We start from the raw sequence: 20810 nt of genomic DNA, 5'->3' as shown, positions 1-20810 counted from the left end.
TGCATTCAGAAAGTATTCTGACCCCTTCCCACATGTTGTTACGTTACAGCCTTTTTCTAAAATGGATTCAAAAATATTTTTGCCCCCTCATCAATCTACACACAGTACACCATAATGACAAAGCGAAAAAGGTATTTAGAAATGGACAAATGTATTTAAAACAGAAATACATTATTTACATAAGTATTCAGACCCTTTGCTATGAGAATCAAAATTGAGCTCAGGTGCATCCTGTTTCCATTGATCATGCATGAGATGTTTCTACAACTTGATTGGAGTCCACCTGTGGTAAATTCAATTGATTGGGCATGATTTGAAAAGTCACAGACCTGTCTAGATAAGGTCCCACAGTTGACAGTGCATGTCAGAGCAAAAACCAAGCCATGAGGTCGAAGGAATTGTCCGTAGAGCTCAGAGACAAGATTGTGTCGGGGCACAGATCTGGGGAACGGTATAAAAAAAATGTCTGCAGCATTGAAGGTCTCCAAGAACACAGTGGCCTCCTCCATTCTTCTATGGAAGAAGTTTGGAACTGCCAAACTGGGCAATCAAGGGAGAAGGGTCTTCGTCAGGGAGGTGACCAAGAACCCAATGGTCAATCTGACAGAGCTCTAGAGATCCTCTGTGGAGATGGGAGAACCTTCCAGAAGGACAACCATCTCTGCAGCACTCCACCAATCAGGCCTTTATGGTAGAGTGGCCAGACAGAAACCACTCCTCAATACAAGGCACATGACAGCCCGCTTGGAGTTTCCAAATCACAACTAAAGACACTGCCCATGAGAAACAAGATTTTCTGGTCTGATAAAACCAAGATTGAACTCTTTGGCCTGAATACCAGGAGTTACGTCTGGAAACCTGGCACTATCTCTACGGTGAAGCATGGTGGTGGCGGCATCATGTTGTGGGGATGTTTTTAAGCTGCAGGGACTGGGAGACTAGTCAGAATCGAGGGAAATATGAATGGAGCAAAGTACAGAGCGACCCTTGATGCAAACCTGCTCCAGAGCGTTCAGGACCTCAGACTGGGGCGACGGTTCACCTTCCAACAGGACAATGACCATAAGCACACAGCCAAGACAATGCAGGAGTGGCTTCGGGAAAAGTTTCTGAGTGTCCTTCAGTGGCCCAGCCAGAGCCCAGACTTGAAACTGATCGAACACATGACGTTCAGTCAATCTAGAAAATTTCAAGAACTTTACATTTTCTTCAAGTGCAGTTGCAAAAACCATCAAGCGTTACGACCAAACTGGCAAATGAGGACCGCCACAGGAAAGAAAGACCCAGAGTTCCCTCTGCTGCAGAGGATATGTTCATTAGTTACCAGCCTCAGAAATTGTAGCCCAAGTAAATGCTTCGGCGTTCAAGTAGCAGACACATCTCAACATCAACTGTTCAGAGGAGACTGCGTGAATCAGGCCTTCATGGTCGGATTGCTACAAAGAAACCACGACTAAAGGACACCAATAAGAAGAAGAGACTTGCTTGGGCCAAGAAACACGAGCAATGGACATTAGACCAGTGGGAATCAGTCCTTTGGTCTGAAGAGTCCAAATTTGACATTTTTGGTTTACAACTGCCGTGTCTTTGAGACACAGAGTAGGTGAACGGATCATTTCCGCATGTGTAGTTCCCACCGTGAAGCATGGAGGAGGAGGTGTGATGGTGCTTTGTTGGTGGCTGTCTGTGATTTTATTTAGAATTCAAAGCACACTTAACCAACATTGTTACCACAACATTCTGCAGCGATACTCCATCCCATCTGGTTTGCACTTAGTCCCACTATCATTTGTTTTTCAACAAGACAATGACCCAACACACCTCCAGGCTGTGTAAGGACAATTTGACCAAGAAGGAGAGTGATGGAGTACCTGCATTAGATGACCTGGCCTCCACAATCGCCCGACCTCAACCCAATTGAGATGGTTTGTGATGAGTTGGACCCCAGTGTGAGGGAAAAGCTTTCAAGATTGTTGGAAAAGCATTCCAGGTGAAGCTGGTTGAGAAAATGCCAAGAGTGTGCAAAGCTGTCATCAAGGCAAAGGGTGACTACTTTGAAGAATTTGTTTAACACTTTTTTGAGTCACTGCATGATTCCATATGTGTTAATTCATAGTCTTGATGTCTTCACTATTATTATACAATGTAGAAAATAGTAAAAAAATAAAGAAAAACCCTTGCATGAGTGTCCAAACTTTTGACTGTGTGTTCCTTGTTTTAGGTCAGTTGGGATCACCAATTTATTTTAAGAATGTGAAATGCCAGAATAATAGTAGAGGGAATGATTTATTTATTTCATCACATTCCCAGTGGGTCAGAAGTTTACATACACTGAATTTGTATTCTGTAGCATTGCCTTTAAGTTGTTTAAACTGGGATCAAATGTTTTGGGTCGCCTTCCACAAGCTTCCCACAATAAGTTGGTTGAATTTTGGCCCATTCCTCCTTACAGAGCTTTTGTAATTGAGTCAGGTTTGTAGGCCTCCTTGCTCGCACACGCTTTTTCAGTTCTGCCCATAAATGTTCTATAGGATTGAGGTCAGGGCTTTGTGATGGTCACTCCAATACCTTGACGCTGTTGTCCTTAAGCCATTTTGCCACAAGTTTGGAAGTATGTTTGGGGTCATTGTCCATTTGGAAGACCAATTTGCGACCAAGCATTAAATTCCTGACTGATGTCTTGATATGTTGCTTCAATATATCCACATAATTTTCCTGCCTCGTGATGTCATCTGTTTTGTGAAGTGTACCAGTCCGTCCTGCAGCAAGGCACCCCCACAACATGATGCTGCCACCCCATGCTTCACTGTTGGGATGGTGTTCTTCGGCTTGCAAGCCTCCCCCTTTTCCCTCCAAACATAACAATGGTCATTATGGCCAAACAGTTCTATTTTTGTTTCATCAGACCAGAGGACATTTCTCCAAAAAGTATGATCTTTATCCCCATGTGCAGTTGCAAACCGTAGTCTGTCTTTTTTTATGGTGGTTTTGGAGCAGTGGCTTCTTCCTTTCTAAGAGGACTTTCAGGTTATGTCGATATAGGACTCGTTTTTACTGTGGAAATATATACTTTTGTACCTGTTTCCTCCAGCATCTTCACAAGGTCCTTTACTGTTGTTCTGGGATTAATTTGCACTTTTCGCACCAAAGTACGTTATTCTGTACGAGACAGAACGCGTCTCCTTCCTGAGCGGTATGAAGCACTGAGTTTAAACTTAGGCCTTGAAATACATCCACATCCACCTTCAATTGACTCAAATGATGTCAAGTATCCTATCAGAAGCGTCTAAAGCCGTGACATAATATTCTTGAATTTTCAAAGCTATTTAAAGGCACAGTCAACTTAGTGTATGTAAACTTCTGACCCACTGGAATTGTGATGCAGTGAATTCTTTGTGAAATAATCTGTCCGTGAACAATGGTTGGGAAAATTACTTGTGTCATGCACAAAGTAGATGTCCTAACCGACTTGCCAAAACTATAGTTTGTTAACAAGAAATTGGTGGAGTGGTTGAAAAACGAGGTTTAAACTTCCGACTTCAACTGTGTGTTTGTTTGTGTATATTATATATATTTTTTTATCCGAAGTCCTTCAAAAGGGCCAAGGGGCTGATGTTGCTGCTCTAATTAAAAATTACATTTAAAAATGTAATACATTTCAACCTTTTATTCAATCTTCAATAAATGTAACCTTTATTGAAGTAGGCAAGTCAGTTAAGAACAAATTCTTATTTACAGTGACGGCCTACCTTGGCCAAACCTGGACGACGCTTGGCTAATTGTGCGCCTTCCTATGGGACTCCCAATCACGGCCCGGATGTGATACAGCCTGGATTCGAAAACCTTGAGGTTTATCTTTTTTTATTTTTTTTTATCATTTTGTCCTCTGTTGTCTGTGTGATGGTCAGAAACATATATTATGTTGTCTTGTGTTTAGTCTCATCCTTTTTCAAGGAAGAGAGTTTCTCTGCTGAAGTCAATAGGATTATTTGCCGGTTGCTCTCTGCTGTATGTGTTTTCTTTGGAAGTCTGTCTTGCGCTTTTCTGAAAGAACATATGCTGCTGTCCGTTGGAGTGTGTCGGGGGGCAGCCGGCACGCGTCGGCTCAGAAACGGGCAGCTGGTGTGTGTGTGTGTGTGTGTGTGTGTGTGCGCATGGGAAGGGGTCTCCATCACCCCCATCACCCGAGACAGCAGAATCCTGCCTGACTGATGATTAGAGTCAATTGGAGTGAGTGAGTGAATGAGTGATTATGTGAGTGGGCAGGGCAGACCCAGCTAGACAGACAGAGGGCAGTGTTCACTATTCAGTGTTGAGTGCAGATGGTGTCGGAGGGAGTCTTGAGGAGACGGCTACACTGACAGAAAGTCATCATGATGGGTGAGTGTGTGTCCTGGAGAACAACATCCACTCTGATAGGCACTGTGGTTGAAGGGAATTTAAGAAATAACATTTTAAAAAAAATGGTTGTTGCGTAATTAGTTCTGCCCTTTCCGTTAAAAAATATATATATATGTTTTTCAGACAATGGTGAAGATTGGAGATAAATTGTAATTAGGAGGGTTGGATAGAAAGTGGTGCGTGTAAGAGAGAACCAGTTGAGTGAGCTTTTGGATGAATGTGTGGTCCAGAAAGTCTGTAGCACTACCTCTTAACCAGACTGCCACTAAAAACACATTTTCTTAAGTATTGCAAGTGCAGATGGATGGTAGAGGGTGTTCACTTCAAATATATATGTATGTATCTATATGTGTGTGTAAACTTCTGACCCACTGGAATTGAGATACAGTGAATTTTTGTGAAAAAATCTGTCTGTGAACAATTGTTGGGAAAATTACTAAGTAATGTCCTAACCGACTTGCCAAAACTATAGTTTGTTAACAATAAATGTGTGGAGTGGTTGAAAATACAAGTTGTGCGTGGTCTGGACAAATAGTGGAAACAAATGAATACATCATTTAATCCATAAATTATATTTGTCATTTAGCTGTTCATGGTTTTCCAAATGTTTATTTTACACAATCTGACTTATAAACTGGAATAGGTGTATATTTGATGTGTTTGAGTAGAATAGAGAATGGAAAACGTGCCTTTCATTATGATGGTCTGTTAGTGAAAGCTGTCTGTACTTATTGTGGTAGAGATTTGATGACGAGAGAGAGCCAATTGCCTAGATGTTTTTTTTCCCTTGGTATCTGTGCTCAATCATACTCACTGACTTTTGTCCATTCGTTTTCACATTTCTCTGTAAAATGCGACAATGGTACAGTTTTCCACAACCGAGTTTGTTGAGCGTGGTCTCAACCGGTGTTCCTTGTCATGGTTTATTGTTTTATCAGTTGCTGTTTCTTTCTGCTGGTTTTGTATCCATTGCCAAGCTCCGTAGGAAATGAGAAGATGTTGGTGTGAGGTAGAAGGACGTAAACTGGAGATCTTGAGGGGCTCAATCCATTGGAACATGAGGATAGATGGATCATCGGGCCTCAGAAATTGAGGTGGAAAACTGTCATGGTACTTCATTTCGACCTCTGTTGTCCCTCGCTCCCTTTTCAACGTTCTCTCTCTCAAGTGAAGCCTAACTGTGTACCCCTATTGGCTGTCTTTCAATGCTGTGTGTCCTCGCTGTATTTTATAGTTTTTCCCCCATTACTGTACTGTAGAATATTACACCCGGAGTAGCAAAATAGATATTTGTTATTTTTTTGGTTTGTGGAAGTACATAAGCAGTAACACTGAACGTCATATTTTCGGTTCTCATTCATTTCAATTTGTTTCACGTCTCTTTTTAACCCCCCCTGTTTTTTCCCCCAGGTTGTTCACGAGTATTTACAGTTTATCCACACTTTGTTTAGTTTGTACATTTTTACTTCACTTTTGGTTCAGTTTTATATGGCCCGTACTTGAATATTGTGTTAAAAAAAGTATACTCTTTGACAGTAGGACATCCAGTTTCTTTTATTTTAAACATGTATTTTCTTGAGTTTTATTGAATCCACAAATTGATGAATAGGGCTAACGTTATCCCAGGTATCTGAAACCCATGATTGGAAGAACAGGAGCCGTCAGCAAATTCTAGATTATCCACAAATTCTTCCCTCCAGAGTGGACGTCAGCTAAACTTTAATAGCAAAATAGAAGCCCAGAAGGTCATCTTCTCTCAAAGACAATCAAGAGACAGATAGCAGAACTAACTGCGTCAGCCTTACTTAACCAGCATCTTTTAGTGTTTCTGTCAGAGAGCCACCACCAAGGGGGAGCGGGGCACGCTTGGTGACATCAGCCCACCAAGGGGGAGCGGGGGACGCTTGGCAACATCAGCCCACCAAGGGGGAGCGGGGGACATGTGGCGACATTAGACCAAAAGGGGGAGTGGGGGACGCTTGGCAACATCAGCCCACCAAGGGGGAGCGGGGGACATGTGGCGACATTAGACCAAAAGGGGGAGCGGGGACGCGTGGCGACATTAAACCAAAAGGGGGAGCGGGGGACGCGTGGCGACATTAAACCAAAAGGGGGACTGGGGACGCGTGGCGACATTAGACCAAAAGGGGGAGCGGGGACGCGTGGCGACATTAAACCAAAAGGGGGACTGGGGACGCGTGGCGACATTAGACCAAAAGGGGGAGTGGGGACGCGTGGCGACATTAAACCAAAAGGGGGACTGGGGGACGCATGGCGACATTAGACCAAAAGGGGGAGCGGGGACGCGTGGCGACATTAAACCAAAAGGGGAGAGGGGACGCGTGGCGACATTAAACCAAAAGGGGAGAGCGGGGACGCGTGGCGACATTAAACCAAAAGGGGGAGGGGGGACGCGTGGCGACATTAGTCCAAAAGGGGGAGCGGGGACGCGTGGCGACATTAGTCCAAAAGGGGGAGCGGGGACGCGTGGCGACATTAGTCCAAAAGGGGGAGAGGGGACGCGTGGCGACATTAAACCAAAAGGGGAGCGGGGACGCGTGGCGACATTAAACCAAAAGGGGGAGAGGGGACGCGTGGCGACATTAAACCAAAAGGGGGAGCGGGGACGCGTGGCGACATTAAACCAAAAGGGGAGCGGGGACGCGTGGCGACATTAAACCAAAAGGGGGAGCGGGGACGCGTGGCGACATTAAACCAAAAGGGGGAGCGGGGGGACGCGTGGCGACATTAAACCAAAAGGGGGAGCGGGGACGCGTGGCGACATTAAACCAAAAGGGGGAGCGGGGACGCGTGGCGACATTAAACCAAAAGGGGGAGCGGGGACGCGTGGCGACATTAAACCAAAAGGGGAGCTGGGACGCGTGGCGACATTAAACCAAAAGGGGGACTGGGGACGCGTGGCGACATTAAACCAAAAGGGGAGCGGGGACGCGTGGCGACATTAGTCCAAAAGGGGGAGAGGGGACGCGTGGCGACATTAAACCAAAAGGGGGAGCGGGGGACGCGTGGTGACATTAAACCAAAAGGGGGAGCGGGGGACGCGTGGCGACATTAAACCAAAAGGGGGAGCGGGGGACGCGTGGCGACATTAAACCAAAAGGAAACTAAACACAACAAAAGGAGGAGGACAAAGGCTCCGGTGTTTCCCTAGAGTGAGGAACAAGAGGATTAGGCAGATGTTTTTTTGGAGGGAGAGAGTTTGTGTGTGTGTGTGTGTGTGTGCGCACACGCGCGCTTCCATTCTGATGCGCAAAGGTCCAGCTCGGGACCCAGGCGCCCTCTGCTCAGCAGGGTATAAGCCCAAATACAAACAAGGTTTTGGGGCGGAGAGGAGGCAGAGGGGGCCCAGAGGGCAAGAAACTTATGAGGGATGGGCTCTTCTTTTCAACAGGGTCTCCCTAGACAGCATTCAGTTAACCCTGCTACCCAGGTGGGGGAGGGCCATGGCTGTGTGTCTGTGGGGGTCTGGCGCGTGTGTGTGAGATTCTTTGACATAGATTTTTGTGAGTGATGGGCAAACGTGTGTCGTAGTAAAGAGAGGGAGGTAGAGAGCCTATTGTAGAACATAATGTATGTGATTATGAAGCAGGATGGCTAATAGTGTGACCACAGAAACACACACACACTGTCCTATTTGATTCGCACAACATGCGACTTCTAACTTGTCTGCTTTACAGTGACCATTTCTTGCGTTGCTCAATTTTATATTGGATATTATAGCCTAAGCCTCACTGCAACAATGATAGTATCACCTTTGTTTTAGTAGGGATCAAAACAATTAAAGTACAAATACATCTTGGAACAGAATATCTTTAAACAACACATTCTAGTGACTTTGAGATTCTATATTTAATGAAAACTGCTATATAAAATAAAAAATGTTTTACTCCTGTCTCAGAACTGTAAAGCCACTGAATTTGTGTTTCTGCCGAACAGCCTAGCTACTTAGGTTGCTACAAAGCTGAGGAATGGAGCTGGAGAAATGTACCTCAATTCATAGTGTGAAAGTCTAAAGTCCATCTCTCTTCCCAGGCTTCTATGCAGACCACGGTCTCCATGCTGAACCGAGCGATGGGATAGGTAAGTGAAAGACTCCTTATTTCACTAGAATATATTCAGCACAGAGATCCAATCTGGTGTGTGTGTGTGTGTGTGTGTGTGTGTGTGTGTGTGTGTGTGTGTGTGTGTGTGTGTGTGTGTGTGTGTGTGTGTGTGTGTGTGTGTGTGTGTGTGTGTGTGTGTGTGTGTGTGTGTGTGTGTGTGTCGTGCTTCTACTTGTTAAATTGTCATTTAACACACAGATTCGATTTGAATTACAACCTGAGTATAATGGTTCACTGTGGTAAATGACATTTTGTCTGGTGATTGTAGTTGCAGTAGACTAACTGGCACCATCTGGTGTTGAGTACTAATGTAGTTTCTGGTTACCTGTGTTGGGGGAAAAACTCCAGTGATTACAAGATATATATATTTTTATTTTCAACCCATACAACATCTTTTCAAATTATTTTCAAAGTCTTTTGCTCATAGGGATACTTTTTAAAACTTGTTTTGTAATGTAGCACAAACATTTTCCTCGGATAGACGGTGATATTTCTCTGGTCACGCTACTATGTCAATTTAAGGCAGCCCACCGCACCTCTCTGATTCAGAGGGGTTGGGTTAAATGCGGAAGACACATTTCAGTTGAAGGCATTCAGTTGTACAACTGACTAGGTATCCCTCTTCCCTTTCCCTATCCAGTGCCATTCTGTATTGTCATGCAGAACTGTGGCTCACAACTGTGTACAAAGTCAATGTGTATCTGCTGAATGTGTATCTGCTGAATGTGTATCTGCTGAATGTGTATCTGCTGAATGTGTATCTGCTGAATGTGTATCTGCTGAATGTGTATCTGCTGAATGTGTATCTGCTGAATGTGTATCTGCTGAATGTGTATCTGCTGAATGTGTATCTGCTGAATGTGTATCTGCTGAAATGCAATACATAATAAGTAGCACAAGGTGATCAAATGTGAAAACAATCTGCATACATTGTTTTACTTTTAAATGAATTCTATATTTTCAATTATTAATATATATCTTCTAAATGCCTAATGAGGTAAGTTCATCATTCGTACTCTCTCAGAACCCCAAATATGCACTGTGTGAATTAATTAATGCAATTTTATTTTTGTGTCAAATTTCCAATTGACAACCCATCCCTTATGGGATGACTTGACACATAAACATTACGATAATTCACTGCATAATGCGTTCTCTGCATTCTAACTTTAATTGTAAACACGTTGTAACAACTCAAAACATTGTTTAAACTACAATTTGTATATAATCTTTGCAGCCGTAGCTCTGTCTATGATTGGTTAATTTTCTCCAGCCCCATCCCTCACCTTTTTTTTATTGTAGTATCTTGTCCCTTTAAGAATGTACCCTCATCAGGTACTCCTTGGTTTGTGTGAACTGCCTGCCCTTCTGTAAACTTGATTGATTTTCTCTGCAGTGGTGCTATTCTATTGATGTTTAAAATCAAATCAATTTAATTTTGTCTTATATGCTGAATACAACAGGTGTAGACTTTACTGTGAAATGCTTACTTACAATCCCCGTCATAACAATGCATAGTTAAAACGTTAGAAAATACTACCACAATAAATAACAATAACGAGGCTATGTACACGGAGTACCGGTACTGAGTCAATGTGCAGGGGTACGAGGTAGTTGAGGTTTCTCCATTGAAGGGTATGGAGGTTACTCAGCATGAGCTTTGTTCAATCCTTGTTCAAGCCTTTTAGGTAAAAACCTGCTTGACCATTTAGTTAAAAAGGAGATTGTGAGGTATCAAAGATTTTAAAATCAAATTCACCATTATCTACTACGGTACAGTACCTTCAAAAAGTATTCATACCCCTTGACTTACTCTACATTTTGTTGTTACAGCCTCAAAATGTATTAAATAGTTTTTTTCCCACCATTCTACACAAAAGACCCAATAATGACAATGTGATAAAATGTTTTTAGATTTTTGGGGGGAAATGTATTGAAAATTAAATACAGAAATATCTAATTTACATAAGTATTCACACCCCTTTGCTATGACTCTCCAAATTGAGCTCGGGTGCATCCTGTTTCCTTCACTCATCCTTGATGTCACTACAACTTGATTGGAGTCCACCTGTGGGCCAATTCAATTGTTTGGCCATGATTTAGAAAGAAACACACCTGTCTATATAAGGTCCCACAGTTGACGGGTTATGTCCGTGCAGAAACTATAACATGAAGTCCAATGAACTTTCAGTAGATCTCAGAGGCAGATATCTGGGGAAGGGTATAAAACTATTTCTAGAGTGTTTCCACGAGATTCCACGAGTACAGTGGTATCCATTATTGGGAAATGGAAAAGAAATATGGAACTTCCCAGACTGCCTAAAGCTGTCTGTCTGACCAAACAGAAACCGGGCAAGAACGACCTTGGTCAGGGAGGTGACCAAGAACCCAATGACCACTCTGACAAAATGACAGAGTTTCTTGGCTGAGATGGGGAAACCAGCCAGAAGTACAACAGTCTCTACACCACTTCACCAATCTGGGCTTCGTGGGAGAGTGGCCAGACGGAAGCCACTCCTGAGAAAAAGGCTCATGACGGCACACCTGGAGTTTGCAAAAAGGCAGGTGGAAGACTGAGCGCATAAGGCAAAAGGTTCTGGGGAATGATAAGACAAAAATGTAACTCTTTGTCCTGAATGCCTAGCACTATGTCTGGAGAAAACCAGACATCACCAGACAGAAAATCATCCCTACCGTGAAGCATGGTGGTGGCAGCATCATGCTATGAGACTGATGAGGATAGAGGGAACAATGAATGGAGCCAAATACAGGCAGATCCTTGATGAGAACCTGTTTCAGAGTGCAAATGACCTTAGACTGGGGTGAAGATTTACACTACCGTTCAAAAGTTTTGGGTCACTTAGAAATGTCCTTGATTTTGAAAGAAAAGCTAGATAGAATTGTCCATTAAAATAACATCAGGAATACAGTGTAGACATTGTTAATGTTGTAAATGACTATTGTACCTTGAAAAGGAAGATCTTTGTTATTTTTATGGAATATCTACATAGACATACAGAGGCCCATTATCAGCAACCATCACTCCTGTGTTTTGGAATTCAGAAGAAAGTTATTTGTTTCTGGCCATTTTTAGCCTTTAATCGAACCCAGAATTGCTGATGCTCCAGATACTCAACTAGTCTAAAGAAGGCCAGTTTTATTGCTTCTTTAATCAGACAACAGTTTTCAGCTGTGCTAACATAATTGCAAAAGGGTTTTCTAATGATCAATTAGCCTTTTAAAATTAAAAACTTGAATTAGCTAACACAACGTGCTATTGGAACACAGGAGTGATGGTTGCTGATAATGGGCCTCTGTACGCCTATGTAGATATTCCATTAAAAAATTGCAGTTTCCAGCTACAATAGTCATTTACAACATTAGCAATGTCTACACTGTTTTTCTGATCAATTTGATATTATTTTAATGGACCAAAAGTTAGCTTTTCTTTCAAAAACAACATTTCTAAGTGACCCCAAACTTTTGAACGGGAGTGTACATTCCACAGGACAATGACACAAAGCATACAGCTAAAGCCACGCAGGAATGGCTTCAGAACAAGAGAGTGAAATTCCTTGAATGGCCCAGCCAAAGCCCAAACTTAAATCCCATTGAAAATCTGTGGAAAGACTTGAAGATTGCTGCTACATCTAACTTAAAAGAGCCTGTGAAAATCTGCAAGGAAGAATAGGAGAAAATCCCCAAATCCAGATGTGCAAAATTGATAGATATACCCAAGATGACTCAAAACTGTAATCATCGCCATAGGTGCTTCTACAAATTATTGACTCAGGGGTCTTAATGCTTCTGTAAATGAGATATTTATGTTTTTATTTTCAATACATTTGCAACCAGTTCTATAAACATGTTTTCACTTGGTCATTATGGGGTATTGTGTGTAGATGGGTGAGATTGTTCTAAATTCACTTTGAATTCAGACTGTAACACAACAAAATGTGGATTAAGTCTAGGGGTATGAATACTTTCTGACGGCACTGTATTCTAGTTAAAGCCCTCCATATCAATTTAACTTTATTCATTAGAGTTAATCAATTTACATTGTCAGAATATTCTAAACTTATAGAAATTAAATTGTTGTAACACTTTCTAAAAGGACTGTACATGTTAGTGTGTAGTTTTAGGGCTTGTTGTAGGCCTCTACTGTTAGCACTTTCCTAGATCATCTATCAATATGGATTTAATTCAACTCCCGAGTGGTGCAGCGGTCTAAGGCACAACATCTCCGTGCTAGAGGCGTCATTACAGACCCTGGTTCAAGGGGAGGGTTTGGCCAGGGGTAGGCCGTCATTGTAAAATATGAATTTGTTCTTAACTGACATGCCTTGTTAAATAAAGGTAAAAAACTGTTTCATCACTCTTGTAGAATTCACATGTGTTTGGAGACTGACTGATATCACCGCTAGGGGGAGGCACACCACTGCTGGAGTCAAAGAATGAAAGCTGGACTCACATGGGCATGGCCAGGAGAGAAACAGTCTACTTCAGAATCATCAGTATGGCAGTTATAGGACATCAATGTTTCACTGAGGAATAAAGAATGAATATTGATATAACGAAGAACAGCTCACATGTCCTCAGACATTGCTTATTAGTCTTGCTCGTCATCTTAAATGCCTCTTATAGCCTTTCCCTTTGGACAGTTTGGATACTTTAGGTCCATTCCAAATGACATGAGAGACAAAATACCTTCAATAATCAGTTGGACAAAAAATGATTGATGTTACTATTGCACTTTTAACGTGACCCTGAGCTAGCCCTCTCCATCTCCTCTGTATTGCTTCTGATCAGTGCTGCAGTTCTAATCTCCTACTAGGTGGCATAGCTGAGCTAACCAGTTAAGACATAAATACATAACTAAAAAAACAAATGGATGAGCAATGGAATGGAGATTTCTTATAGGGGTAGAGGAGGATGGATGGCAGGGAGGGCTTCAGATGAGGAGGAAAGAAGTTGAGTAAAGGAAGAGGGTGAGAGAGAAGGACAGGTGGAAATAGGAGTGCAGGAGGAGAGATGGTGTGTGTGCATGCACGTGTGTTTGTGCTCCTACACGTGTGTGTGTGTGAAGGGAGGCGTTTGGCCCAAGCGGGTGTGAGGTGAGTGCCTCACAGGGGTTGTCAGGTGTCCGGACGCATTTGGCCAGGCGGCGTTTCCTCTCCGTCATGCTGTCACGCCGCGTTAGGCCCCCGTCAGCCAACCAGGGCCCATAGCCACAAAGGACTGGCATGACCAACCACCCACCGCCACCCACCGCATGAGTCTCCAACCATAGCCGTGTCTTTCTTTCTCTCTCTTCATTTCTCTCATTCTTTCTTAAATCATTTTTCTTTCTTTCTCAAATTATTTATAGTTTTTATTTATTTTGGTCCTTCTCTCTCCCTCCCCATCTGTCCTTCTTTCTCCTTCTGTTAGTCGTTACATATTTCTCTCAATCTTTTAAAAAATCACTGTCTCTCCCAATTACTTCTCCCCACATTCTCACTTTATCCTGTCTTTCTTTCTTGACCTTCCACTTTCTCTCTCTGTCTCTGTCTCTCTCTCTGTCTCTCTCTCTCTCTGTCTCTCTGTCTCCCTTCTCCACTGAGAGAAAGTAGGGCACCCTAGGGCATGGGGGTGAGACTGTGACATCCACAGCCCTGGGTGCAAACTGACCCTCCACAGCCTTGGGTGCTAACTGGTCATTCACAGCAGCCAGAAGCAATGTGCTCAATGTGGAATCTATTAGGCTTATTTTTGTTTGTATCAAAGTTTAAATAAAAACTCTGTTGCACACAAGCTTTATTCTAATAATAATTGTCACAAATGTAGCTGTCCCATCCTGGGTATACATAGTATTGTATAATTCTTCCATTCCTGTATCAGTGAAAATAAGGGGTCAAGAGGTGCAATTGAAGCCATAGGCAATGGTGTACACATGAACAGACACACAAAGACATGGATCTCTTACTTCAAACGTCTTTGACCATCTGAACTTTTGACCAGCGCTATTCCCACAGGATTGCTGCTGTCCTTTCACAACAGGGTGACGGTTAGGTTAGGGGTTGAGAGTCCAATGTTAAGGTACAGGTTCACATGAAGTTCAAATGTTCTTCTCTCTTTCTTTTCCAGTCTCTCTTCCTTACCCCTCCTTTTACTATCGTTTACTAGGTGGGGTGGGGGGGGGGGGGGGGGCAGCAAGAGGTTAGTAGTTTTGAACCTCCGTATCTCCCGTCACCTGTGACACACACACACGCACACGCACACGCACACGCACACGCACACGCACACACACACACACACACTGGGTAGATTAGTGGTCGCTGTATACCTTTGGCAGGCAGGACTAACTGAAGCAGTAGGGCCAGGGGGGGAGAGGGGAGGGAGTTGACCCCACCCCCCACCCACAGAACTGTAAACTCTCCAGGCCACAGAAAGGGCAGCATTGTTGGTCCTGAGTGGAATAATAGATTTATGGCCCAGGGCCCAATTAGGTTGTAAAATGGAACTGTGGCTTTCAAAACACCATCTTCTTTGACCCTTCCTCTATCTCTGATACACACACACACAACCCACTGACCGCCGTAACCCCTCTTTCACCTTTTCAACTTTACCCATGATGCCTCTGGGTTGGAGCCAGGAAGTGTGCACCCCCTGCTGAGATAGAAGAGGGAGAGAAGGGGTGAGGTTTGGGTCAAAAGGTGAAGGGATGAGCATGGTCTGTTCAGCTGGGCTCAGTTTGCTAACAGTGAGGATGGACATCCAGAGAGCCATAGATGCCTTGTTGGCAAGGCTGGATAGCCAGGGTCAAAAGGATGAACGCTGGAGAGGCAGACTCTTTAAAAAGTTGCTCTCTTCACCTCCTTACCTATGATTATAGTTCAACTTGACATAAAAATGTGTAAGGAGATCTTTTGTGCAAATCTGTTGTTGTTGTCGATTTGATTTAAGTTCAAGTTAACTGCACAGATCTCAAGTTAGGTTTTGTCCCCTCTGACCTTTCCTTCTGAGAATTCTGAATTTAATTGTTTGTCTGTCAGTTGCTCTGCAGTATCAGACTGTTACAGCTACAGATAACAGCTCAAACTCTCTCCATCCATCTTGTCATCAAGAGTCAGTGTCTCTGTGGCTGATACAGCGACATGCGAAACTTCACAGTCCTGCATATCCTCCTCTGGACTGAAGATTCAAGCCGAACACGTATTTGGACAATGCACCATTTTAAATGTAATTTCTGATTGAGCCGACAGATTGTCACAAGAATTTTCAATCCCAATGATGTTAAATTAACTCAACACTCACTATAGCTTTGACCAATTCCTAGAGGTTGTAAGGCCCTGGTTAATAGAAGAATTTAGACAAAAGTCCCAGTCTGCAATAGATCAATACTTTATTCAGAGCGTACTCTGACTTCAAAATGAGAATACAATCTTTTTAACACACACACACACACACACACACACACACACACACACACACACACACACACACACACACACACACACACACACACACACACACACACACACACACACACACACACACACACACACACACACACACACACACACACACACACACACACACACACACACACACACACACACACACATCAGTAGAAACTCCATCTCTCCCCAGGTGGGCTGCATCCCTCCACAATACTAACACATTGTTTCTTATTATCTTCTGCAAGCCTAGCCACCTCCAACAGCCACACCCCTACCCAGGTTGGGGAGGCCTCTTTCCTATTATTGGTTTGAGTTATCACAAGTCGACAGTTCAGTTGGCCTTGAATGTCTCAACTATACCCAGCTCATATTGCAAAATAGTAACACAATGGCCTACTCACACATATTATTGAATTATGACTTTCATACAAGTATATGGTTTCAGGGTGGAATACTTTAGTCATTACTTTAAACATATAAATTCCTTTATCACAGATGCAGCGTTTACTGTGAATGTGGTCTCCGCAAACATGGGAACATAGCCATCAAAACATGCATTGCAGACAGATTGAATCCCCGCCTTAGTTCGCCCACAATAACAGTCCACAACACTAACATAAACAGGCCACAGCATCAGCACTAAACAAGGGGAGAACAGGAGGAGAGGCCGGAGAGGCAGTCGGCAGCAGCATTCTTATTGATGAGGAGTGGTGAAACACTGCTACTGTGAATGAACCCCCTGAGTAATGATTTATGAACCCATGCTGCGAATTGGAATCAATATCTGATGGGTGTAAGTGAGTTCAGAAATTTGGGCAGCGAAAGGCCAAGAAGAGGAATGAAGGAAGGGAGAGAGGGGGAGAAGTAGGACTAAGCAGGGTGCGCCTCAGTAGTCTAAATTGGCTTCCTCTCCTTGTTTTATCTTCTTCATATGCACTAATCTGAAAACACAAGGCTTGGTTAAAGCAGAATAGAGGATAACTACAATAACCCATACTGTCACCTTTACAGGTATCTACTGGAGTATCAGTGCAGACTGCAGATTGAGGAAAGGAGACGAGGGTAGAGCCATTTTTTTTTACTATTGAGACGCACCACTAGGGATCTTCCTCAATACTTATTTTCTCTTTCTTGTATTGGAGGAGAAGATCTGAGTTCCTCTTCTTGGATTGGAACCTCTCCTCCAATGTGTTTTGAGAAGGAGATGAGACAGGACAAGAGATGTGGAGATGAGGAATCGAGGAAAGGCGAATTGAGAAGGAGATAAGGATGAACAAAAGAAGGTGCTGTAGTAATGTAGCCATTTTGACCCCAATCTCTCTTGCTTACACGCAGAAAGAAACACACACGTCACCCCCTTCTGTTAAATACATTATTTGTGTCCCCTCTCTTCCACACACTGTATGCCGAGGCCCATAAACACAACAACATGCTTCTCCATCCCAAAGGCTCCCCTATAATCTTAGGCAGCCTGTCTGTCTGCTTCCAACTCCATTCCCCTCAGTTTCCATGGAGACAGGGCTCTGCCAGCCAATTCCAATAGCCCCCTTGAGCCGCTGTGACCAATGGGATTAGGGTATGATACGGCAGTAAATCTGGGGGGTGGGCAAGGCTGGGTTGCACCAGGCTGTCGTGAGGGTTGATAGTGTTTTTTTGTGTAGTGGTGCAGGCCCTATGGGGTATGTGTGTGTGGGGAGCACAGGGCAACGGATGGGTTTGGGGCAGGGCTGTGTGTTTTGGGGGAATACTTGGTGACTCTTTGGTTTAGAAGCATAGTCGTATGGCAAAGCCATGATGGTTCCCTCTTACATGCTAGACCCTTCTTCTTGGCTACTAGTTGCACTGTTAATACCATGGGTGGGCATATAATAATAGTAATAATAATATGGTTAATGTAATGCGCTTAAATGCTTAACACACTCACATTCAGAAACCTAGTTACAAAATCCTTGTGAACACTTTTTATTTGAATGCTATTATTGCAGATTCAACTCTGATCTCACAGCACATAAACACGTTATCTCTCGACCATGGCTCTGCACTGAAAAACATAATCAATATACTGTACATTGCTACACTACCTTCCATTTTGAAAAGAGAAACTTAGAGAGGGTTACAGAATGGTTCACTTTAAGTCTTACTCTTATGAAACCACACAGTTGATCGCCATTGTGTGACTGGCTTCTATTGTCTTCTTTATGTCTTAGGGTGTGTGCTAGATGGCACCCTGATCCTATTCACTATAGTGTAGTGCACTAAATAGGGAATAGGGTGCTATTTGGGAAGTAACCGTATTGTCCATCTGCCCTCGGCTTGGAGCTAACCAACTGGAAAGAATACCCCTCACAGGCCATGGTTGTGCGTAATAAACCAAAATAGTTGACACTGGATTGAAGGGAATATTTCAGTACTGTACAGCTCAGTGCGAAGAGGGAACAGTGTTGCACTGAACTACCACTTTCTCTCTCATGGATTTTAGTACACACATATCAGTACACACAGAGACACCTCGACACGCACACTCTCTCTACCCCCCCACCCTTTCAATTCAATTCAAGTGGCTTTATTGGCATGGGAAACATATGTTAACATTGCCAAAGCAAGTGAAGTAGATAATATACAGAAGTGAAATAAACAATACAAATTAACAGTAAACATTACACTCACAGAAGTTCCAAATGAATAGAGACGTTTCAAATGTCATATTATGGCTATGTACAGTGTTGTAACGATGTGTAAATAGTTAAAGTACAAAAGGGACAATAAATTAACATAAATATGGGTTGTATTTACAATGATGTTTGATCTTCACTGATTGCCCTTTTCTTGTGGCAACAGGTCACAAATCTTGCTGCTGTGATGGCACACTGGTATTTCACCCAGTAGATATGGGAGTTTATCAAAATCGGCCTTGTTTTCAAATTCTTTGTGGATCTGTGTAATCTGAGGGAAATATGTGCCACTAATAGTGGGCAGGAGGTTAGGAAGTGCAGCTCAGTTTCCACCTCATTTTGTGGGCAGTGTGCACATAGCCTGTCTTCTCTTGAGAGCCAGGTATGCCTACGGCGGCCTTTCTCAATAGCAAGGTTATGCTCACTGAGTCTGTACATAGTCAACGCTTTCCTTAAGTTTGGGTCAGTCACACTGGTCAGGTATTCTGCCACTGTGTAGTCTCTGTTTAGGGCCAAATATTTTGATGATCATCATCATTTGATGACGGTCGCCTCGCTTTGCGTTCTTAGGAAACTATGCAGTTTTTTAATGTATTATTTCTTACATTGTTACCCAGGAAATATGAAGTATTTTTACATACAGCCAGGAAGAACTATTGGATATAAGAGCAACGTCAACTTACCAACATTACGACCAGGAATACGACTTTCCTGAAGCAGATCCTCTCTCCGGACCACCACCTAACACAATGGATCTAATCCCAGCAGCTGACCGAAAAAAACAACGGCGACGCAGAAGGGGCAGACGAAGCTGGCTTCTGGTCAGGCTTTGCAAACGGGCACATCGCTCTCCACTCCCGAGTATACTACTCGCCAATGTCCAGTCTCTTGACAACAAGGTAGATTAAATTCGAGCAAGGGTTGCCTTTCAGAGATACGGGAACATGGCTCTCTCGGTATATAATGTTGGAATTGGTTCTGCCACCGGGCTTCTCCATGCATTGCACCGACAGAGAAAACACCTCTCTGGGAAGAGGAAGGGTGGGGGTATGCTTTACACCAATAATTGTTAATCATAACAATGTACAGGAACTCAAGTCCTTCTGCTCACCCAACCTAGAATTCCTTAAAATCAAATGTCGGCCATTCTACCTACCAAGAGTATTCTCGTCCCCCCCCCCCCCAACCCCCAAGCGAACACCAAGACGGCCTCCAAGGAACTTCACTTGACTCTATGTAAACTGGAAATTAGATGAATGATGAAATATATCCGGAGGCTGCTTTACTGTAGCTGGGGATTGTAACAAAGCAAATTTGAGATTAATGTTACCTACATTTTATCAGCATATTGACTGCACGACACATAGGGCTAATGCTCTCGACCTGCTACTCTCACTTCCACCATGCATACAAAGCCTCCCCCGCCCTCCCTTCGGCAAATCTGACCACGACACCATCTTGCTAGTCCCGGTTTATAAGCAGAAACTCAAACAGGATGTACCAGTGACGAGAACCATTCAATGCTGGTCTGACTAATCGGAAGCCACGCCCCAAGATTGTTGTGATTACGTGGACTGGAATATGTTCCGATCAGCCTCGGGACAACGTTGAACTATACGCTGACTCTGTGAGTGCGTTTATATAAATAAGTGCATTGGAGAATGTCGTACCCACTGTGACTATTAAAACCTACTCTAACCAGAAATCGTGGATGGATGGTGGCATTCACGTAAAACTGAAAGCGCATTTTATACCACTTAAATCCACCGCATTTAACCATGGAATGAGGTCTGGGAATATGACTAATATAAACAGTGTAGTTATTCCCTCCGCAAGGCAATCAAACAAGCGAAATGCCGGTACAGGGTCAAGGTGGAGTCGCAATTCAATGGCTTAGACATGAGATGTATGTGGCAGGGTCTACTGGAAATCACAGACAACGAAAACAAAACAGCCACGTCATGGATACCGACGTCACACTTCCAGACAAACTAAACACCACTTTGAGGATAATGCAGTGTCACCGTCGCGGATCGCTAACTAAGACTCCGCCCCCTTCTCCTTCTCAGTGGCTGACATGAGTAAAACATTTAAACTTGTTAACCCTCGCCAGGCAGCTGGCCCAGACAGCATCCCTAGCCACGTCCTCAGAGCATGCGCAGACCCGCTGG

At 43.4% G+C, this 20810-nt stretch overlaps 1 protein-coding gene across 2 annotated transcripts in view; it reads left to right on the top strand.

Annotated features, from left to right (window-relative positions):
* LOC123989445 (nuclear receptor subfamily 6 group A member 1-A-like) overlaps positions 1-20810 on the top strand; it is a 211906-nt gene that overhangs the window by 35425 nt on the left and 155671 nt on the right. For both annotated transcript variants that reach the window (XM_046290461.1, XM_046290460.1), the window contains exon 2: positions 8455-8502. In XM_046290461.1, the coding sequence (XP_046146417.1) occupies positions 8455-8502 (48 nt within the window). The remainder of the gene's footprint in view (positions 1-8454; positions 8503-20810) is intronic.

This window comes from Oncorhynchus gorbuscha, linkage group LG11 (assembly GCF_021184085.1).
Source record: "Oncorhynchus gorbuscha isolate QuinsamMale2020 ecotype Even-year linkage group LG11, OgorEven_v1.0, whole genome shotgun sequence".
Taxonomy (NCBI): Eukaryota; Metazoa; Chordata; class Actinopteri; order Salmoniformes; family Salmonidae; genus Oncorhynchus; species Oncorhynchus gorbuscha.
The sequence above is the reverse complement of the archived record's forward strand: the minus strand, read 5'-3'. Positions and strand labels throughout refer to the sequence as shown.